Genomic DNA, 24,243 nt, shown 5'->3' with positions numbered 1-24,243 from the left:
ATGCCTGTGTTATTTCTACCTTTGCTTGTTTCAGCAATCTAGGATGCATTCCATCTGGACCAGGTGACTTACTAACTTTCAGTAATGCTAATCTTTTTAGTGCATCTTCTCTATCCATTATTAATCCTGTCCATAACTTCCTTCTCTTTTAGTGTGATGTGAAGATGCCGCTGTTGGACTGGGGTGGACAAATGTAGGAAGTCACACAACACCAGGTTATAGTCCAACAGCTTCATTTGAAATCACAAGCTTTCGGAGCGCTGCTCCTTCGTCAGGTGAAGTGAAGAGAAGCATACAGGCACAGCATATATAGTCAGAGAAAACTGCCAGATGATTACAGGTAATCTTTCTAACTGCCCTTTATCACACCTCGGCAGAGAGATAATCACAGCAATCAAAGGTGTGAATGGTGTCCAAACAGGTCAGTCAGGAAAACATTACATCAAAGAACAATGAGGTGGGGTCACAAGGGGTCAAATGTTGCAAATGCTGGGGTCTGTATGAAAAACAGGAAAAAAAACAAAAAACTTTGCTGGAAATCGCAGCAGGTCCGGCCGCATCTGTGCAGAGAGAACAAGCCAACGACGACTTGAGTCTGGATGACTACGTTGGGTGGGGTTACATGTAGCGTGACATGAACCCAAGATCCCGGTTGAGGCCGTCCTCATGAGTGCGGAACTTGGCTATCAGTTTCTGCTCGACGATTTTGCGTTGTGTGTCTCGAAGGCCGCCTTGGAGAATGCTTACCCGAAGATCGGAGGCTGAATGTCCTTGACTGCTGAAGTGTTCCCCGGCTGGGAGGGAACACTCCTGCCTGGCGATTGTTGCGCGGTGTCCGTTCATCTGTTGTCGTAGTGTCTGCATCGTCTCGCCGATGTACCATGCTCCGGGGCATCCTTTCCTGCAACGTATGAGGTAGACAACGTTGGCTGAGTCACATGAGTATGTACCATGTACCTGGTGGGTGGTGTCCTCACGTGTGATGATGGTATCTGTGTTGATGATCTGGCATGTCTTGCAGAGGTTGCCGTGGCAGGGTTGTGTGGTGGCGTGGTCGCTATTCTCCTGAAAGCTGGGTAATTTGCTGCGAACGATGGTCTGTTTGAGGTTAGGCGGCTGTTTGAAGGCGAGTAGTGGAGGCGTGCGGCTGGCCTTAGCGAGGTGTTCGTCGTCGTCTATGACTTCACCGGAGCGGAGAAACTACGCCATGTTCTCCGCAGCCTTCAACATGTCATAGATGACGACGAACACCTCGCTAAGGCCATCCGCACGCCTCCACTACTCGCCTTCAAACAGCCGCCTAACCTCAAACAGACCATCGTTCGCAGCAAATTACCCAGCTTTCAGGAGAACAGCGACCACGCCACCACACAACCCTGCCACGGCAACCTCTGCAAGACATGCCAGATCATCAACACAGATACCATCATCACACGTGAGGACACCACCCACCAGGTACATGGTATATACTCATGTGACTCGGCCAACGTTGTCTACCTCATATGTTGCAGGAAAGGATGCCCCGGAGCATGGTACATCGGCGAGACCATGCAGACACTGCGACAACGGATGAACGGACACCGCGCAACAATCGCCAGGCAGGAGTGTTCCCTCCCAGCCGGGGAACACTTCAGCAGTCAAGGACATTCAGCCTCCGATCTTCGGGTAAGCATTCTCCAAGGCGGCCTTCGAGACACACGACAACGCAAAATCGTCGAGCAGAAACTGATAGCCAAGTTCCGCACTCATGAGGACGGCCTCAACCGGGATCTTGGGTTCATGTCACGCTACACGTAACCCCACCTGACGTAGAGTCATCCAGACTCGAGTCGTCGTTGGCTTGTTCTCTCTGCACAGATGCGGCCGGACCTGCTGCGATTTCCAGCAAAGTTTTTTGTTTATTTTTCTGTTTTTCATACAGACCCCAGCATCTGCAACATTTGACCCCTTGTGACCCCACCTCATTGTTCTTTGATGTAATGTTTTCCTGACTGACCTGTTTGGACACCATTCACACCTTTGATTGCTGTGATTATCTCTCTGCCGAGGTGTGATAAAGGGCAGTTAGAAAGATTACCTGTAATCATCTGGCAGTTTTCTCTGACTATATATGCTGTGCCTGTATGCTTCTCTTCACTTCACCTGACGAAGGAGCAGCGCTCCGAAAGCTTGTGATTTCAAATAAAGCTGTTGGACTATAACCTGGTGTTGTGTGACTTCCTACTCTTTCAGTGTAACCTTCAGTTTTAGTGTAACCTTCACACCATCCACTTCCTTTGTGAAGACAGATGCAAAGAATTCATTTAATACTTTTGCCATGTCCTCTGCCTCTGCAGGAAGATTTCCCTTTGGGTCCTTAACAGGCCCAACTTTTTCCCTAGCTAATCACTTACACTTTATATGTTTATAAAAATGTTTGAGTTCAATTTGATGTTGCCTGCTAATCTTTTCTCGTAACCTCTCTTTGCCTCTCGTATTAACTTTTTCAATTCCCTCCTGTATTTTCCATAATAATCTTCCTGGTTATTAACTGAATCTTGCTTCTGACATTTGTCATACACCTCCTTTTTCTATTTTACTTTAACTTTTATTTCCTTTGTCATCCAGGGTGCATTAGCTTTGGATGCTCCACCTTTTCCATTCAAAAGAATATGCCTAGTTTGTACCTGAACTATATCTTCCCTGAATGCCCTCCATTACTGCTTTACCCTGCAATCGCCTTTTCCAATCTACCCATTCTAGGTCCTTTCTTAAATCACTGAAATTAGCTCTTACCCAGTTGAGCATTTTTATCTTCGATATTTTCTGGTCTCTTTCCATAATTACTTTAAACTGAATTATATTGTGGTCACTGTTAGCTAGATTATCTCCTACTGCAACAAACTCCACTTGCCCTACTATGATTCTTTTCTCTTCCTTTTGTACTTTTTAACAATCTAATTTTTCTGCTCATTTTCTTCCTTTACCTGGCGTTCCATTGTGTTGAAGATCACGTCCTATATTCTTTGTATTGTGCTGTGTATACTGCCAGTATGCACTACACACCCTCAACCTGTGCCATGTGAAGCTGGAAACTCTTGCAGCATCATTACCTCTCCCTCCAGCACTGCTTCTGACACCTGCACTCCAGGGCAGATTGTTGCAATGGACGACGTGCCATGCATTAAAACAAACCAGAAGCTAACAATTGATCCTAGTTGGACTGGGATGATATATTTAGACACTGTGCTATGCAGCTGTGCATCGCAAGTTGTCCAGACGCTTCACTTTGTATCCTGTAGTTTTCCTGCCTAGCACTTAGTGCATGTCCTTCAAGAGGTGTTATTTATAAATTTTTCAGTAGTTCTAATTAAGTTGATGTACTGTCCAGGGGACTCAGAGTTAAGAACATTGGGGGAGAAATTCAGTTGGCTGCGCAACCCGTTAGCAACTTAAGAGGGCACTAAGTGGGTCACAAGCCAACTGGCACCCGGGCACGGCACTGTCCACGCCTCCCGCTAAATTCTGCGGGATGCAGTGGTGGCGCTAGCCGCTAGCGCTGCGCCGTTACCGATGTAATCAGTGTGCGCGGCGCCCCGCTGACGCCCCGGCCACGATATTTGGAAGCGCCCCCTGATTTACCGCCGGACGCTATGTCCAACCGGCCAGAGAGATGCGGGGCGGCCATTTTTGTTGCTGGCCACCTGCCAGCACCTGCCTGTGCTCCCGTCCCCGGCCTCCTAAAAACCCCCCCCCCCCAGCGGAGTGCCGGCTGCGTTCCAAGAGCCCGGCACTTCTCCTCAGTGCCGGGCTCTTTTACCTACACTCGCGATCCTCGGGGGCCCAGCTGGGCCCCGGATCGCGCTGCACAAGGCCCCTCCCCTTTCAGAAGGGGAGGAAGGCCTGCAATACCGCAGTGCGACGTGCCACAGCGTGTGGTGCTGCGGCACGTTGCACCACGATATTCAGTCGCAGCGCCCCAAGAGGGATGCGCGGGGCGCCTCCAGTAGCGTCGCGCTTCCCTTTGGGGCGCTACCACTCAATTTCCGGCGGGCGGCCGCGAATGCTTCCGGGGCACTACTTTTAGCGCCCTGGCGAGGCTGGCGCCCCAAACGGGGCTATCGTCAATTTCTCCCCCATTGTCTTTTCATCTCCAGGACCTGGGTTGAAAGACTGATGAAAGAAAAAAAGAACTTGCATTTATATAGTGCCATTCATGACCCCGGGACGACCCAAAGCACTTTACAGCCAATTAAGTATGTTTGAAGTGTAGTCACTGTTGTAATATAGGAAACGCAGCAGCCAATTTACATACAGCAAGATCCCACAAACAATGACCAGATAAACTTTTTAGTGATGTTGGCTGAGGGATGAATATTAACCAGGACACTGGGGAGAACTCCCCTGCTCTTTCTCCATTAGTGCCATGAGATCTTTTACATCCACCTGAGAGGGCAGATAGGGCCTCTGTTTAACGTCTTGTCTAAGAGGCGGCACCTCTGACAGTACAGCACTCCCTCAGTACTGCACGAGTATCTGCCTAGATTATGTGCTCAGGTTTCTGGGGTGGGACTTAAACCTACGACCTTCTGACGCAGAGGCGAGCGTGCTACCCACTAAGCCACAGCTGACACCTCTGTAAAGGTTCCCCCTAGGTGTACAACTGCTGCAGGAAACAAATTGTCGGCTTCACTCCGGGCACCAGCGTGGCTGTTGTGGGGAAATTTAAAAATCACATTGGCCCAACAGTAGCATCCTTCTGAAGTAGAGATTAGGGAGCTTTGCGCTACATCCACCCTGTGGTATATGTGGCCGTGGGTACATGCAGACACTGAGTGCAAGATGTGGACCCAAGCAGATTGACTGCCTTCCCCAGTAGTAGGGTAGCCAATACAATGTTCAACCTTGAAAGTGAAATTTAATTGCTTGAGGCAAGTGGGGACGTGTTTTGTTTCCAGCGCTAGTATCCTCATTTAACTCGGCCGAATAATCCTCGAGGGACAATATATTGTAATTGCTCACTTCGCTCAGGAGTGGGGGGAAGGGGTGGTCAGACTGTACAACCGGAGCCAATGAAATGGCCTCATCATTATTGGTTTGTTTCCCAGGTGATCACGTCAGAGAGTTTCTGCTGAGTCTGCGATACTTCCGGATCTTCTTCGCCCTGTGGAATGTCTTCATGATGTTCTGTATGATTGTGTAAGTCCAGAAACTCTGCCATTTCACACTCGGTGAAAGTTTGTTTTAAAAATAAAAACATAAAATGCTGGAAATACTCAGCAGGTCAGGCAGCATCTGTGGAGAGAGAAACTGAGTTAATGTTTCCGGTCTGACTAAAGGTCATCGACCTGTAACGACCTGCTGAGTATTTCCAGTATTTTCTGTTTTTATTTCAGATTTACAGCATCTGCAGTATTTTGCTTTTGTGTTTGTTTAAAAAAGATGTTTTAGGCTGAAATATTTAAACAGCTGGTGTTTTAAATTGCTTTATAGGAAGGACTCTGCTTCAAGCCTCTCTGGGATTAGCAGTAAACCAATTAATAAAACAACCTACACCATATTATCAGTTGACCCTGAAAATTTTGTTTGGCTTTCACATTAAAAGTTGAGTGTTAAAATATCTTCAAATCCAACAGGACAGCGTGTGCTAGACTGCTGCGTGTCTGTTGTAGTAAATTACTGATCTCGGTCCTACTGCTGTATCTGACGGGAAGGCCGGGTCCCACGCTCCTACAGCTGCAGAATTAATTCTCCGGATGTGGGTGCTGCTGACAAGACCGGCATTTATTGCCCATCCCTCATTGCCCTGAAGGTGGTGGTGGGCTGCCTTCTGGAACCACTGGTAGAGGTTTGATGCAACTGCAGCAGTGAATTAGCACACAGCTAGATCCCACAATTGACAATGACATTAATGACCACATAATCTGGGGCTTACTAGGCCATTTCAGAGGGCAGTTAAGAGTCAGTCTAGTTAGTGTGGGACTGGAGTCACATCTAGGCCAGACCAGGTAAGGACTGCAGGTTTCCTTTCCTAAAGGCTTCCTGGCCTTTCCCTCTAGTCAGCTACAAGGGGGTGGATGGGAGCTGACTGTCCTGCAGACATGGCTGTCATCATAACCTCCATTCAGTCCTGATGCCATGGGTCGACTGTAACCTTGCCATTTGGAGATCCATGGTGTTATTCTGCTACTCTATTGGAGGTGTTGGCCTTGGCTCAGTGGTAGCACTCTTGCCTCCGAGTCAGATTGTCTCCACTTCAGAGACTTGAGTCCACAGTCCAGGCTGACACTTCAGTGCAGCACTGAGGGAGTGCTGTCTTTTGGATGAGACATTAAACCGAGCCTCAGTCTGCCCTCTTAGGTGGACATAAAAGATCCCACAGTACTATTTGAAGTAGAGCATGGGAATTCTCCTAGTGTCCTGGCTAACATTTTTCCTCAACCAACATCACTAAAGCAGATTATCTGATCATTTATGTCATTGCTGGTTGTGGGATCTTGCTGTGTGCTAATTGGCTGCTACATTTGGCAGCATTATGGCAGTGTCTACACTTCAAAACTAGCCGTCTAGACTGTGAAGTGATTTGAGACATCCTGAGGTTGTGAAAGGTGCTGTATAAATGCAAGTTATTTTTTCTCTGCCTTGCAGAGAAAGGTACCTGAGCCCATGTGTCAAGCCATGGTGTTTAAAAGTGGTCAATTTTATCCAAAAATGGCTGACCAATTTTTTGTCGTTGTTTGTTTCCAGGCTGTTTGGATCATGAAACCTATCGATGCTGTGGAAATTACGCAATTCAGGACACCCCCTGGACTTGGATTCTTAGCAGACTCTTTCCCTTCTCCATTATAATTTCTACATTTGTTCAGCTTTGAGGGTCAGGCATGTGTTTTTCCAGACCTACAAACAATTGCACATGTCCAAAGTCTGGTTGTTCTGTAACAGCAGCTACAGAGGAGATAACGGCTGTCCGGTCTAACTACCCCCAGAATTTTCCCCTCACTCCCTGGACAGATCATATGTTCAGAAAGTTTCCCATACACCTTGGCACTGCACAGTTGGAAGAGCTGGGTCGCTGGTCCTTATCCACATAGTTCTAATTTAGTTCACTCCAGATAAATGCTGATCCAGATTTAAAACTTCAGGTTCTGACATAGTGTGGAAGTACCCCAGTATAAAAACACTTTTTTCGAATATTAAAATTATGTTTAATACATAAACAGGTTGCCGCTATCTTAACAAATTTATTCTGCATTTGATCAAGAATTCTTAAACAGGACAGTTGTGTTGATATTTTAAAAATGCTACTTGTTTTTGTACAGCTAGTTGGTACTGACCACTCAAACTGCTGTCCAAGTGTACCCCCACACATGAGCTGCACAAAACATAAGAATCTGTAAATTTGGAAAGCACTGTGCCCACCATTATCACACAGGTCCTGGCTGGCATAGAAATAACAGCTAATTAATCCACGGCATTTTGTAGACTCCAGAGATGGTGAGGGTCTTCTGTGCTGAAGTCTATGCCGATCTGTAACTTACACATAATGCACCCTCTTTTAATGTAGATTTCAGTTTTGTTTTTTAAAAGATGACAATGTGACATTGTGTGCAGTGGGAGAGAAAACACAGTAAAGTGATTGATGAAACTGCATCACAAAAAATTGATCCTATTGAATTCTCGTGCATAAAAATTTGTTTAAATTTAGTCTAATGGCCTGTCTGTAACTATTAGTCTGCTACACACACACATACTAATCATGGTTGACTGCCCTTTGTACATTTTCTATAGGGAGTTATAGCCAAAGTGGGACAGTACCCCAAGGAGCAATTCTGATTACAGCCTGAAACTTGCAGCCAGTACTTGTCCACATCACCTGCAGCTTTTTTAACTAGTATTTAGCCCACAGGAGTCTGTGAAATGAACACTTCGGTGGGCTATAGTTTCAATGTGACTGAAGAGTTCATCACTCACTCAATACTGTTCCCCTCAATAAACAATAAGAACAATGAAAAGGTTCATGACCTATGCCTGTGTATTTTTGCTTATTCCCCCACCCAGCCCCTGTTCTGCCACATTCAGGGCTAGTGTCCCTTGAATGCCTGCTTGGATTCTCATCAGTGATGAAAGTTTTCCATTTTTAAGTACTTTAAGCTACAATGCTACCCTCTGGTTGACCAGTGATCTGTGCAGCAGTGCTGGCCACAGGCCTTTGGTGGACGTAGTGCCTATAACTTGGGCACTTGTAATCCTCGGTAATAGTCTACATCCAGTGAACATTTGTAGAGTAACAGGCGTAACATTACCATCTGTCGAAAGGATAATGGCTACACCGGTGCACTTCGATGGTGTCTGAATGAAATATTGGGTGCACCATGCTCTACTGTTGGGGGAACAGCAAAATAAGTCAGAGAAGCAACCTCTCACAGGTGCTCAGAGAGTGGGCGCCATCGTGACTTTAGTACAGGAACCGGTAGGTTGCTCACCTGCCCTCTTATCTGGGGACAGGGTGTGAACAGAGAAAGTAAAATGTTATAAATTGGGTGTGGGTCTGGCTTTGTCACCGTGACATTTGCAGCAATCTCCATAAATGTGTTGCCATTGACGCCACTAAAATGAGTCCCAATGAAACTCAACTTGAAGCTGTAAACTTCTATAATGAACACAAGTTGCAATACAACAAACCTGTGAACTTGTTTTAAAATCTCTTTAGTTCCAAGAAAGCTGCTGAAATGCCCCATCAGTGAGTATAATCTTGCTATCTTTGTCTGCAGGCTGGTTCTGATTTTTATTTTTGTAACTGCTAATAGTGAAATGGGGCATGTGGCTCGTGGAGCATGGTGCATCTGATACTTCATGTTCGTGCACCATAGTCGTATCTGGTGCCTGATCACAAAAACTAAACCTGAAGCAAAAGCGGTTTCTGAAAGTGAAATGTCTTTTTAACCACACTTGTGCATGGTCTCTGGATGCAGTGGAACGTGTTAACACTTATTTGTATTTAAAGTACTTGTGACTTGCCTCCATTTTTGAGTTCTTGCCTATGTTGATGAATTGTTAAATTTGCCATCTGTATTAACTTTTAGACATCACAGTTTTTTGTGGAATGGAGGAGAGGAGTAAAATGGGGTAATTGAAATACATTGGTTTGCACACTTGAATGGAGCTTAAACATCCAGACCCTGTTTAGAGACTGAGCTCACAGTATAAAAGGCCACAGCAGCATCACTGTGGTTTCCTGTGCCAGTGGTTTAATTTACACCATGATACCCGTTTTTTCTTCTTGGATACTTTTTCTGCGTCTCCTGCCTCCACATGGACTCCCTCATTTCTGTCAAACCTCCAGACTGTTTAGCAACAGCCAGAGGGGAAGCTGCAGCCAATCCAGTCTCTGGACAGCAGTCTGGGCCAACCAGGATTAAGGAAACATTCCAGGAATCTGGCTGGTAGAGTGCTTGCATTTGGTGGTTTGACTAAATCTCATTGTGGATAATTGGGATTCAGTTTTGTTCGGTGTTAAGTGGCAGTTACCGTTTCCTTCAATGTAGACGTGCTCGCACAGCACAAAACTTCCTAATGGCTGCTGAAGTATTGCAAGTGGAATGTGGAATGCTAGGATTTGAATTGTAAATGTAAGAATATGGAGGAGCCCTGGATTGTACCTGACCCATGTTACTCTTGGCCTAACAATGCTTACTGCAGCAACTAGCTGTAAAGTGTAATTGGAATGAATTGGGTTTCTATACAGAATACTGGGCAGAGAGAAAGAGATGATATCCCTGTGTTTCAAGCTGTTCAAGTAGCCCTATTTCAGCATAGAAATCACTTGAATTGTTTTTATTAACAGGTGCTTTTACACTACAGGGGTGCAACTGACTGCAGTCATGCAGTTCTCTCATCATTAGCTGCATCCCATATTGTAAATGGGGAAGCAAGACAGTGTTATCGGCATAGGTTTTGTTAAAGTAAACACAGGGAGATGGTCCACAGCCAGACTGCTGTGTAGATAGATTCTTCTTACAGCTGCAAGGCTCCAACGTAAAGTGAATTTTAGCTGTTTCCTAACCCGCACTGTACCAGACCTGGGAGTGCTTCATGCTAACACTGCGTCCAGAGAAGAAAGATGTTTCATTCACTCATTAAACACAACTGTTTAATTTTAATGCAGCAATTAATAGTTAAAATCTTCAATAGAGTGTGTTTGTTTGTAAGGAATGTGGAAGTTCAGTGCTGATTAATGCCTGCTTGCAACTCTGAGTAGTTTATGATTACTCCATGTAAACGCCAGAGACTAAGTTGTGTTTCATTTACCTGTTGCTGAGTGACGAGTGGATAATGTTGAGTTTTAGCTTCTTCATAAATCATTCACACTTACCAATTTATACCAAACTTTTCACAGATAACTCCTCATCCACTTTTTTTAAAGGTACTATTTTTTGGTCAGAGCGCAGTGTATGACTGGGTAGTTGGCTGTTTTTGTTGCACTACCTCCACACTCTGCAACCATTCCCTGCGTGAAACCAACCCTCTGATAAGTATAGTGTGCTGGGGCTGACCATCAGCAGGGGGCTAGATTTTGGCAGCTGTCTGGTAGCTGTGGCCTTCAGTTGCCTACGTAAACAGTGGATGCCTTTGTGCTAATTAGTGTGGGTCAGTACGGGCAAGGTACTGCCTAAAACAGCTGCTGCATAAATCCTCATGTAATGCTGTTTGTCTCAAAATCTACATAGCCAAATTTAATACTGTAAGTAGGTGGGTGTGTGCAGCACATTAAACTTGTTACTTTTAAATTCTATAAATCAGCAACCCAAACTAGAAACGTGCTGTTCTTGAGTAATTGTTTGACCAGACCTTTCATCTGAAAATGCATAGTTTCATTTTTGTGAGGTGGGTGCAGAAAACAAAATTAGACATTGAGCTTCTTGTGTGAGAAATTACCTGAGAGACTAGACGTAATAAGGTTAATTGTGGTGTCCGCCGTGGCTCAGTGGGTAGCACTCTTGCCACCGAGTCAGAAGGTTGCGGTTTCAAGTTGCACTCCAGAGACTTGAGCACAAAAATCTAGGCTGACACTCCAGTGCAGTACTGAGGGAGTGCTGCACTGTCGGAGGTGCCGTCTTTTGGAGATGTTAAACCGAGGCCCTGTCCTCTAAGGTGGACGGAAAAGATTCCATGGCACTATTTTGAAGAAGAGGAGGGGGGTTATCCCTGGGGTCCTGGCCAATATTTACCCCTCAATCGACATCACAAAAACAGATTATCTGGTCATTATCACATTGTGGGAGTTTGCTGTGTGCAAATTGGCTGCTGCGTTTCCTTCATTACAACAGTGACTACACTTCAAAAGTACTTCATTGGCTGTAAAGCGCTTTGGGACGTTCTGAGGTTGTGAAAGGTGCTATAGAAATGCAAGTCTTTCTTAAACCAGCTGCACCTCTCGGTTACAGGTTTATGCTGAGATATGGTGTGCAATAATTTATCTGTACTTTTCACAGTTGCATTGTGTTAATTGGCTCTAACACCCGTAGAACGACCAACTGTAAAACTGGAAATGTTCAATTAAAATCTTACCGTTAAATATTACAAACAGATTGTTACAGCAGTGAGTACATCAGCGACTACTGGCTTTTAAAAGGACCCCAGTGGGTTATAGAATTAATGTGACTTGTTCTGGAGTGTTAGGGTGTGGGTTTGTGCTTGCGATTTGGTACACAGAGTTTTTGATCATTGCCATGCACCATCAGGTAGTGCTGAGTGAAGGAAAGAAACTGTGGGTTCCTCCTGGCCAATCCCACCTTTTAAATGGGCACAAGAAGAATGGGAGTACTCAGACAGCAAATACTGCAAGGAGATCCAGAGGGATAATGTATAAATTGCATGAAAGTATTTTTTTTTGGGGGGGTGGGCGGCTGGTGGAGGGTGAAATCATATAAAGAATGCCCATGGTGAGTATGAGGGCTAACTTTACTTGGGTAACCATTAATTGCTGAACTGGGAACCAAGGTTTATTGCTGTTGTAGCTTATATAATTTCTGTATCAAATATTTGATTTAGTTTTAACAAGAATAAAGGTAACTTGTCTAACTGAGAAATGGTGCTCATATTGCTGACCAGTGAGTACTTCATGGTTGAGCTTTGAACTGTATAATATGTCAGGCAGCTCCTCTAAGTTTTATCCAAGGAGTGGATAACCCACACACGTAAAACACCAGTGGCTCTCCCGTGGTGTTTCTCAGGACAAGTCGGGATACTTTGCTTTATAAGGACGAGAGCATTATTCCATGTATTATTCTGCTGCTACGGTGCAGATGTGTGCGTCTGGCCTCTCCCTTTTTAAAAAGAAAGACTTGCATTTATATAGAGCCTTTCACGACCACCGGACATCCCAAAGCGCTTTACAACCAATGAAGTGCTTTTGGAGTGTAGTCACTGTTGTAATGTGGGAAACGCGACAGCAAGCTCCCACAAACAGCAATGTGATAATGACCAGATAATCTCTTTTTCTTATGTTGATTGCGGGATAAATATTGATACCTCCCCTGCTCTTCGAAATAGTGCCATGGGATCCTTTACATCCACCTGCGAGAGCAGACGGGGCCTCAGTTTAATGTCTCATCCAAAGACGGCACCTCCAACAGTGCAGCACTCCCTCAGCACTGCACTAGAGTGTCAGCCTAGATTTATGTGCTCCAGTCCCTGGAGTGGGATTTGAACCCACAACCTTCTGACTCCGAGGTAAGTGTGCTACCCACTGAGCCACAGCTGACACTTAAGCCACAAGATCTAATTACTGGTGTCAGTTGGAAGCCAGATGTTCTTGGGCACCTCCTGAGGTCAGTTAGAGGCAGCAAGAATGACTGGTTTTCTTGTTAAAAAAATTTGAAAAACTTGTATTTATCTGTCAAAGTGTGACATTTTGAAGTGTGACAGATCTTTTGTATAGTAGAAGAGCTGTGAATTTCCTCATGGTGAGTTGGAGGTTACACTGTTGCAAGGAGCTAATGGGGCTGAGATACATGTAACTCCTGCCAGTTACCGCCGATAAAGTTCATGCTTTACTTGTTTTGACATTTCATAAACAAAAAGTCAGTTACTGTTGCTGCTCCTAATGGTTTCCCTGGCTGGTGCTGTCAGTCCTTCAGAAGGGGCGGAGCAATGCTGACAAACTGCAAATTCTGTGAAAGGTCTGTAAAAAAAAAACAGTTCCTAGTGTGGACCCCATTCTATGCTTTAAAAAGTGGGGATCACTTGACTCAGAAGGGAGGTGGTATTAAGCTGCATGAAGAAAAGACTTGCTTTGATTGACAGATCTTGCTAATTTGGAAAAACCAAGGCAGCCGCAGACAAACAAAGCCCACTCAATAAAGTTCCAGGCACGTGCTCTAAATTCTGACACAGAAGTAGGCTTCTGCAAGTAAACAATTTGCAGCACTGTACAGCCAGCTCCGAGTAAAATAAGTATTTTACTCTGAATTGTTAAACTTATGTTAAATGTTTCTCTCGGATATATTTTCAGGTGGCTGAAAAATGAGGATGTTGGCTCAACTCAGCTTCACGTTTATTTTGAGTGATTTGTTTGATTTTTGTTATTTTGGAATTGACAGCTTTCAAGGGAGAAAACTGTAGTGTATGTACCTTTAAGAGAGAACTACTTTTACAGTACCGGCAGTGACCACACCTGTATATAAGCCTTGAGCATGCCTCTGTACCCCAGTCCTGAGACTACCCCACTCCAGTAAATACCTGTTGATTGTTAAGTAACAGCATTCGTGTGGTTATTGAAAAACATCATACTCTCAGAATCACGGATCTAACAGTGGCGACGAGTGTCGATTCGAATCTACCTGCAACTCTGCATTTCCCTTCGAGGATTCGCTCCGGGAGGGTGGTGGAAGAAAGTCGAGGCCAGAAACACAGGCGTCGACCATGAGCAACCGCCCAGTCGTCCGGCAGAGAGTGAACATCGCAGGGGAGGCTGTGGAGAGCCGGGCTTGGTTCCCCAGCCACGACGATCAGCAATAGACTGACGACAGGTACAGCGCAGACCCTTCCTGGACAGCGGCGGCTGGAGCCGACCGACGGCGGAGAGAAAGCCGAGCAGCGTCAACGGGGTAAGACAGAGGGTGAAGCGCACAGGGCGCAGCCGGGGGTTGAAAACCGAGTGGCGTCGAAAAAACAAAACGGAGAGAGAGAGAGGGTAAAGCAACAGCCGGGTTCAGGACCGAGCGGCAGAAACGGGAAAGGCGCACAAAAAAAAATGCGCAGAGCACAGCCAGGGCTCAAGGGCTGAACAGTGTCCGCGGGGAGAAGAAGGGAGAGTGTGGGAGACGCCATTTTTAGAAGCCGCAGCAGAGAAGAAGGGCGAGCGCGGGGAGGAAGGAAAGCGCGGGAGATGCCATTTTGTGCCAGCGGAGAAGAAGGGGAAGCGCGGGAGACGCCATTTTTGACAGTTAAATCACACCCAGGGATGCAGAAGAGTGGCAGTATCTCTACGTTCGACAATGAAGTCGAAGATTGGGCGACATATGTGGAACGTATTGAGGTGTACTGCAGGGCGAATGAAGTGCCAGATGCTAGGAAAGCACGGGTTTTGTTAAATTCCATGGGTGCAAAAACTTATGGGTTACTGCGAAGCCTAATAACCCCCAGAGAAGCCTGTGAACAAGAATTTCGAAAGCATAGTAGAAATCCTACAGGACCACTTAAACCCCACACCGCTGCTGATAGCAGAACGATTTAAGTTCCATAAAAGGAACCAACACAAAGACGAAAGCAATGCCGAATACCTAACGGAACTGCGCAAGCTATCGAAACACTGCCAGTTTGGAGCGGGACTAGCAGATACGTTAAGGGACAAGTTTGTGTGTGGGCTGCAAAGTGAAGGAACCCAGAAACGGCTTCTATCAGAAAAGGATCTTACGCTGGACAAGGCTTTCAGTATGGCAGTATCACACGAAGCAGCCGCAAGGGGCGCTGCAGAGATACAACGGAGACCGCAAGAATATGGCACCAATGAAATGTCCTATGGAACAGGGAAGTGCTATCGCTGCGGCAGAACAACACATGACCAGAAGGATTGTTGGTTCAAGGACCAAGTGTGCAGACAGTGTGGAAAAGCAGGACACATAGCAAGAGTCTGCAGGCCTGGGAAGAAAACCAACAGTAAGAAATCTCCACAGGAGAAGTACAAAAAGGTACACCAGGTGATGGACAGTGGTTCAGACGAACAGAAAAGTGACACAGACTCCGGAAGCAAGGAGCTGGGTTGTCTGAAACTACATAAGGTAACCGAAATGGAGGATCACCAGACTATCTGGGTTACACTCAAGATAGACGGAGTCCAAGTGAAAATGGAATTGGACACAGGATCAGCCCTAACAGTCATAAACCAAAGGGACTACAAGTGGCTATTTTCACATACACCCTTGAAAGCTACAGAGATTGTCTTGAAGACATACACGGGGCAAAAAGTCTACCCCAAAGGAAAAATAAGGGTGAAAGTGATATATAAAGGCCAGGAAATACCTAAAATGGATATATGTATTGCCAGATGGAGGACCACCACTGCTAGGACGTGAATGGATCCGGAAGATACAATTAGATTGGCATTCCATACAGGCACTGAAGGTTGAGGCCAAAAAGGATGATGACGTCACACCTGGACGACTGTCAAAAATGCTAACTGACGCAAAAGAAGTGTTCCAGGAGGGACTAGGAACACTAAAAGGCATAACAGCAACATTTAAAATAGAGGAAAATGCAAGCCCAAAGTTTCTGAAGGCCAGACCAGTGCCTTATGCGAGCAGATCAGCTGTCGAAGCAGAGCTGGCAGGGATTGGAACGTTCAGGAGTACTGTCCAAAGTAGACCGGAGCGAGTGGGCTACACCCATCGTTCCTGTAATGAAGAGGTCGTTGAGTAATACGCCTGGGGAACCAAAGAAGGTCCGCATCTGTGGGGATTTTAAGGTGACAGTGAACCCAGTCCCTTCACATGGTACAATATCCGCTTCCACGAATTGAGGATATTTTTCGCCTCGCTATCTGGAGGTAAACGCTTCACCAAAATTGATCTAGCCCAGGCGTACTTGCAAATGGAGGTAGAAGAAGCCTCGAAACAATACCTTCTACGATTCAACACTCATAAAGGTCTTCTATCAATACAACCGGCTGGTGTTCGGGGTAGCTTCAGCTCCGGCTATTTGGCAAAGGGCGATGGATCAAGTCCTGCAAGGGATTCCAGGGACCCAGTGTTATTTGGTGACATCCTGGTCACGGGCGAAAATGACAGTGATCACCTCGCCAACTTGGAGAAGGGTGCTCACCAGATTAAAGGAATATGGGCTACGAGCTAATCGCCACAAGTGCGAGGTTTTTCCAGAAGCAGATCTCGTATTGTGGCCACGTTATTGATGAAGAGGGGTTACATAAGTCCCCTGAAAGATTGAGGCAGTAGTCAAGGATCCAGCACCGGAAAATGTGTCACAACTGAGGTCGTTCCTCGGGCTGGTAAACTACCACCATAAGTTCTTACCAAATTTGTCCACTGGTATTACACCCACTGAACACCCTACTGCAAACAGGGGTACCATGGAAGTGGAATGATCGAATGTAGATCGAGCTTTCCAGAAGTGTAAAGAATTGATCACATCAAAAGAGGTGTTGGCCCATTTCAACCCAGCACTACCAATTCGTTTGGCATGTGATGCATCACCCTATGGTATTGGAGCGGTGCTGTCGCACAAATTCCCAGACGGGTTGGAGAGGCCAGTAGCCTTTGCGTCTCGGTCACTAACTTCAGCCGAGCGCAAGCTACGCCCAGATTGACAGGGAGGCCCCTCAGCCTAGTATGGGGAGTAAAAAAATTAAACCACTATCTGCATGGGCAGAAGTTCACCTTGCTGACTGACCACCAACCACTTGTCTCCATCTTTAATCCTAAGAAGGGCGTTCCAGTAATGACGGCACAACAGGTTACAAAGATGGTCCCTGTTTCTAGGGGCGAATCAATATGAAATAGAATATAAAGGCACGAAACAGCATGGAAACGCTGATGGGCTATCAGTGCCTGCCACTGCCTACTGTGGAGGAAGCACCAGCAGTGGACCCTATTGAGATATTTTATTCGTCAATAATTGAACGATTGCCAGTAACGAACGCTGGATATAGAGAAGGAGACCCGCAATGATCCAACGACTGTCTTGGGTATATGATTTGACGGTGAGGGGATGGCCAACACATGGCGACTCACTGTTGCCAGCATTCTCATCGAGAAGAGAAACAGCTGTCAGTATGCCAGGGGACAGTGATGTGTGGATCCCGAGTGGTGATTCCACCCAAGTTAAGGGAGAGAGTGCTAAATGAGCTTCATGAAGGTCATCTGGGAGGGAGTGAAAATGAAAAGCCTTGCTAGGGCTTATGTGTGGTGGCCGGGAATCGATCAACAAATCGAGGACCTAACCAAGAGCTGCTCAGGATGCCAGAAGGTCCAAAATGCACCACCACATGACCCCTCTACACCCATGGGAGTGGCCCTCCTCTCCATGGCAACGGGTGCACATTGATTTTGCTGGTCCATTCATGGACTCAATGTTCTTAATAGCAGTGGATGCTCACTCGAAATGGCCTGAGGTGATAAAAATGTCCTCAACCACTACAGAGAAAACGATTGCAGTCCTACGGACCATATTTGCCAGGAACGGCTTGCCAGAGCTGATTTGCTCTGATAATGGACCACAGTTTGTGTCCGAAGAGGAATGGGGTATGGCATTACACATCCGCCCCGCATCATCCAGCCACAAATGGATTGGCTGAGAGGTTCGTACAAACCTTTAAAAAAGCAGTAAAGGCCATGTGCGACGATGAAATTCCACTACAGCATAAGGTGGACAATTTCTTATTAGCCTACCGAAACGCGACACATGCAGTTACCAACCAGACCCCGGCCATGCTGTTCTTTAACCGAAGGTTGCGATCTCGTCTGGACTTGCTTAGACCAAATGTGCGAAGAAATGTTGAGGATAAACAATTCCAGCACATCAATGAGAAGCCGACAAGGAGCTTCAATGTAGGACAACCAGTCTTGGCCCGTGACTACCGAACAGAGAAATGGCAACCCGGAACGATATGCACACGGCAGGGGCCATTAATGTACACAGTGGATGTCGGGGAGAACATTGTGAGATGCCACGTTGATCAGATCTTAGCGTCACAGGAACGAGTCAACCCCATGTCTTGCGTACCTGGGGATGAACCCGACATACCGGTAGCATCTACCTCCGAACCAGTAACAGTGGAACCCGATGAACTAACCGATGAAAAGGGGCCAGAATCGCCTCCGCACCAAGAACAAGAACCTCAGGAAAGGCGCTATCCCGAAAGGATCAGGAAACCACCCCAAAGACTGAATCTATAAATGGACTATTGTTGTTTAATGTACATGTTAAAGTGTTAATTGTTATTTGAATATTATTGGTACTACTAATCTAAAAGGGGAGGAATTGTAGTGTATGTACCTTTTTAAAGAGAGAACTACTTTTACAGCTCCTGTATACTGTAGTACCGGCAGTGACCACACCTGTATATAAGCCTTGAGCATGCCTCTGTACCCCAGTCTTGAGACTACCCTACTCCAGTAAATACCTGTTGATTGTTAAGTTACAGCATCCGTGTGGTTATTGAAAAACATCATACTCTCAGAATCACGGAGCTAACAAAAACAGCAATTTGATTATCCAGTTTTCGCCAATACCTATCGACTAGATCAAACTTCTTTTGATTCATTTGAGTTTAGTCAATTGGATATTTGCCTGAAATGGACACTTGTGTTAAATTACCACTCATTTTTCACCTATGCCCCAAGATCATACTTTCAGGTATAATATATTTGAAAGGCACAATACGATGGATGTGGGCTACATATAACATTGATAGGTAGTGTTCCACAGCACAGGTACATAAGAACATAAGAAATAGGAGCTGGAGTAGGCCATTTGGCCCTTCATGCCTGCTCTGTCATGCAACAAGATCATGGCTGATCTTCTTCCTCAATTCCACCTTCCCGCACTGTCCCTTGGTTCCCAAAAATTTATCGACCTCTGTCTTGAATATACTCAACGACTGAGCATCCATAGCTCTTTGGGGTAGACAATTCCAAAGGTTCACAACCCTTTGAGTGAAGAAATTTCTCCTCATCTCAGTCCTAAATGTCCTACCCCTTATTCTGAAACTGTGACCCCGTGTTCTAGATTCCCCAGTCAGGGGAAACATTTTCTCAGCATTAACTCTGTCAAGCCCCTTAAGAATTTTATGTTTCAATTAGATCACCTCTCATTCTTCTAAACTCTAAGGAATATAGGCCTAGTCTACTCAATCTCTCCTCATAAGGCAATTCCCTCATCTCAGAAACCAGTCTCGTGAACCTTCGTTGCACTCCCTCTAAGGGCAAGTATGTCTTTCCTTAGGTAAGGAGACCAGAACTGTACACCGTACCCCAGGTGTGGCCTCACCAATGCCCTGTATAACTGTAGTAAGACTTCTTTACTATTATGCTCTAATCCCTTTGTAACAAAAGCTAACATACCATTTGCTTTCCTAATTGCTTGCTGTACCTCCATATTGACTTTCTGTGATTCATGTACAAGGACACCCAGGTCCCTCTGAATGCAAACATTTCCCAGTCACCATTTTAAAAAATATTCTGCTTTTCTATTTTTCCTAACAAAGTGGATAACTTCATACTTCTTCATTATATTCCATCTGCCATGTTCTTGCCCACTCATTTAACTTGTCTACAGTATATTCCTTTGCAGCCTCTTTACATCCTTCTCACAGCTTATTTTCCCACCTAACTTTGTATTGTCAGCAAACTTGGATACATTACACTCGGTCCCCTCATCTAAGCCATTAATATAGATTCTAAAGAGCTAAGGCCCAAGCACTGATCCTTGCGGTACCCCACAGTAACAACCCACTAGGATCAAGATGCAAGGATTTGAATATGTTATGAATGAGAAAAGGCCAGTCAGCCCATCTAGCTCATAATATTTAGGACTGTATGCAGGGTCCATGTCTGCTGTTTTCATCCCACTCCTCTGTAGCAACAAGCCAATATCCCACTACATCCTGTTAAATTAGAAATCTGACCATTTCCTTTTTTGAATGTTTCAATTTAGCTCTGAGGTGGTATCCCATAAATTGCTAAATGTGAAGCAGCAATTAATTAAATTAACTTTTTAGTTCATGGTTTCTGTTTTTATAATCAGACCAGTTCTCTCTTCCTCTTTCTACATAACGTAGAGGAGGATTATCTACTTATTAGCTAACTGGAAATATTAAGATCTGAACATACTGTATAACTGTGTTTCCAGTAGCCTTCATTTGGATTCCTGCTCTCATCTTGCATTTTTTCAACATGGCTTCCTTGTTTCACATCTAAAGTCATCAAAAACTTGTTAAAATATGTACTATTTAAAAGTGGTAGAGAGAAAACGGGGAATTACAGACCGGTAAGCCTGACCGGTAGTGGGGAAAATGCTAGAGTCCATTATAAAAGATGTAATAGCAGAGCACTTGGAAAACAGTGACAGGATCAGACAACGTCAACATGGATTTACAAAAGGTAAATCATGCTTGACTAATCTACTGGATTTTTTTGAGGATGTAACTGGCAGATTAGATAAGGGAGAACCAGTGGATGTGGTGTATTTGGACTTTCAGAAGGCTTTCAATAAGGTCCCACATAAGAGATTAGCATGCAAAGTTAAAGCACATGGGATTGGGGGTAAGGTACTGACTTGGATAGAGAACTGGTTGGCAGACAGGAAGCAAAGAGTTGGAATAAACGGGTCTTTTTCCGAGTGACAGGCAGTGACTAGTGGGATACCGCAGGGATCAGTGCTAGGACCCCAGTTATTCACAATATATATTAATGATCTAGACGAGGGAACTAGATGTAATATCTCCAAGTTTGCAGACGACACAAAGCTGGGTGGGCGTGTGTGCTGTGAGGAGGATGCCGAGAAACTCCATTATGATTTGGACAGGTTGGGTGATTGGGCAGATGCAGTATAATGTGGATTAATGTGAGGTTATCCACTTTGGTGGCAAAAACAGGAAGACAGATTATCTGAACGGCAATAGATTGGGGAAAAGGGGAAGTGTAACGAGACCTGGGTGTCCTTGTGCACCAGTCGCTGAAGGTAAGCATGCAGGTGCAGCAGGCGGTTAAGAAGGCAAATGGTATGTTGGCCTTCATAGTGAGAGGATTCGAGTACAGGAGCAAGGATGTCTTGCTGCAGTTGCACAGGGCCTTGGTGAGACCACACCTTGAGTATTGTGTGCAGTTTTGGTCACCTTATCTGAGGAAGGATGTTCTTGCCATGGAGGGAGTGCAGCGAAGATTCACCAGACTGATACCTGGGATAGCAGGAATGACGTATGAAGAGAGATTGGGCTTATACTCACTGGAGTTTAGAAGAATGAGAGGGGATCTCATTGAAACTTATAAAATTCTAACAGGACTAGACAGACTAGATGCAGGAAGGATGTTCCCGATGGCGGGGGAGTCCAGAACCAGGGGTCACAGTCTAAGTATAAGGGGTAAGCCATTTAGGACAGAGATGAGGAGGAATTTCTTCACCCAGAGAGTGGTGAACCTGTGGAATTCTCTACCACAGAAGGCAGTTGAGGCCAATTCATGAAATATATTCAAGAAGGAGTTAGATATATTTCTTAAGGCTAAAGGGATCAAGGGATATGGGGAGAAAACAGGGACAGGGTACTGAATTTGGATGATCAGCCATGATCTCATTAAATGGCGGAACAGGCTCAAGGGGCCGAATGGCCGCCTCCTGCTCCTATTTTCTATGTTAATTGTGGAAGTCTGAGTAACCTGTTGGGATGATCCACTGCGGCTGTGTATAGCATGTGAATTGTTGATTGTTGCTGAATCACAAACTCAATGCCTGAACTAAAATGCAGTATCCCAATTATTTGGTTCTGCAGTGCAATGCTTATTTTTTTCTGGAATGAATGCATGTACTGTCTTTTCCTTTAGAAATGCCCAGCTCCAATCCCAAAATATAACCAATTGTTTAGGGATCAGGATTAATCGCAGGTAACCATTACTAATTTTACAAATTGAGTACCAATACTCCTGCCCTAATTGTTCAATGTGCACAAGGAAGTGCCCATAAAAAAAACTAACAACCGCAGGTCAGTATATATCAACAAACTGTACCATGAAGTAATGGTGCAGCAATTAATTGTGCCGTAGACTGGTAAATCTGAGCTTGCTCCTGCTATTCTATCTCAGCAAGTTAATTAAGTCAATTGATCCATCAGATGCCCCAAGGGAGAGCGAGCCACGTGACAAGCTAATTCAGCTTGCTCTCAATCAATTCCCAGCGGACAATTCTAGCAGAGGTGAGGGAATAGACCACCGCTCATCACTAAGCAACAGAAAAATATAAACGATAGCAAAATACTGCAGATGCTAGAAATCCGAAATAACAACAGAAAATGCTGGAAAAACTCAGCAGGCCAGGCAACATCCATGGAGAGAAAATAGAGTCGACGTTTCGGGACTAACCCTTTTTCAAAATATAAACATTTGGCTCCTGTAAGTGAAACTTAGTTTGAAACTTAGTGTTTGTAGTGCAGTGACTGTTATGTAAGCCTCAAAAGTAATTCAGTGTACATGAACATTTTGAGAAGTTTGAGCGATGTGCTAAGGTGCTTGGCTTTCTTTTAATGGAGTGACTCCTGACAACGAACCGAAAGCTGCGCAGAAGCATTTTGCGCATAAGTCCCGAATTTAACAAACAATTAAAACTGCGCATGCGCATCTACTTCCGCTTCGTTGGTAGCGTCCTTGTTTTAAACCCTTTTGAATAGATGAAGATATAATCAATTTACAGTAGTAATGAGGAGGATCAGTGTCTATTTAAACACTAACCAATACAGTACACAAACTCTAGTGCCATTGAGGTAAAGGTGAAAGTAAAGTTTCTCTTGCAATTGAACGCATTTCATGTAACAACCCTATTAGACATTTTATAAACAGTCTTTCTGAACTAAAATACATAATTGTCTGCATAACATGTCTAATATCACAAGCTCAAATATTTTTCTCTCCCATATAAAATGGAGTTCCTAGCCTGATGTTATACTACAACCCAATTCGACAAGAAGGTCCTGTAATGATATCAGCAAATAGTGATGGTATTTGCCTGTTTGATTATTTATGCCTTACCAGCATATTTGCCTGATTGATTATTTATGCCTTACCAGCAGAGGGCATGTGAGAGAGAGAGTTTAGTTTTAGTTTCGTTTTAGATGGATCTCTAACATGGTGTCTCCTGTAATGCTGTTAACTGAGTTGAACATACTTTAGATAAAAAGACAAGCTCTTTCATGAATGTGTCGTCATTGAACCCACGTACAAATCGATACATGGTGTCAGAAGTGATTGAAAGAGATGAAGAGGAAAAATCTGAAGTTAAATCAGCTCTCCACATATTAGCAAGCCAAAAGAGAACATCGTTACTTACCATTGGAGAATAGCTAACGAAGTGAAAAATGGAAGGTTTACACCCACCGGCGAAGCTTCAGTTGACAGGTAATGTGGCTGAAAATTGGAGGAGGTTCAAACAACATTTGGAGTTGTATTTAGCGGCATTCGGAGCTGACGAGAAAAGTGATAAAATGAAAGCGTCAGTGTTCTTGCATGTCGTGGGTGATTAAACGCTGGAGGTGTATAATAACTTCACATTCGCTGCTGATGGAGACAAAATGAAGCTAGATAAAATAATGGAACAGTTTGAGGCCTACTGCATACCTTAACGTGACGTTTGAGAGGCACAGATTTTTCACGTGTACAGAAAAAGGGTGAGGCTATTGATCAGTATGTGACTGAACTGAGAAACCGAAGCAAAACATGTGAATTTGGGGGGACTGACAGACTCGCTGATAAAAGGCAGACTGGTGTGTGGTATTCCAGATAATGGTCTAAGGGAAAGACTGCTAAGAGAGCAAGATCTAGAGCTGGGAAAAGCCACAGCACTGTGTAGGGCTACAGAGACTGTGAAGTCGCAGGCAAAGGAGCTGTTCAGTGACAGTAGCTGCAACGTGGATGCAGTGAGTAAGAACGGACACAAACCGTTTAACAAAAAGAGCGCCAATGTGAAAAAAGAGGCGTGGCCAGCAAACAAAAATGAAAGGGGCAATCGAAAGTCATGTAGTCGATGCGGTACACAGCATCCACCAAA

General features: G+C 44.9%; 1 protein-coding gene across 1 annotated transcript in view; it reads left to right on the top strand.

Annotated features, from left to right (window-relative positions):
- smim7 (small integral membrane protein 7) overlaps nt 1-13,733 on the top strand; it is a 38,134-nt gene extending 24,401 nt beyond the window's left edge. The window contains exons 4-5 of the mRNA XM_086005021.1: nt 5,088-5,178; nt 6,727-13,733. Of these exons, the coding sequence (XP_085861147.1) occupies nt 5,088-5,178; nt 6,727-6,742 (107 nt within the window). The 3' untranslated portion in view covers nt 6,743-13,733. The remainder of the gene's footprint in view (nt 1-5,087; nt 5,179-6,726) is intronic.
- The last annotated feature ends 10,510 nt before the right edge of the window (nt 13,734-24,243 follow it).

The sequence above is a fragment of the Somniosus microcephalus genome, chromosome 13, assembly GCF_052327205.1.
Source record: "Somniosus microcephalus isolate GS21.2 chromosome 13, FLI_Smic_1.0, whole genome shotgun sequence".
In the NCBI taxonomy this organism is placed as follows: Eukaryota; Metazoa; Chordata; class Chondrichthyes; order Squaliformes; family Somniosidae; genus Somniosus; species Somniosus microcephalus.
This window is presented reverse-complemented; position numbering and strand designations above follow the sequence as displayed.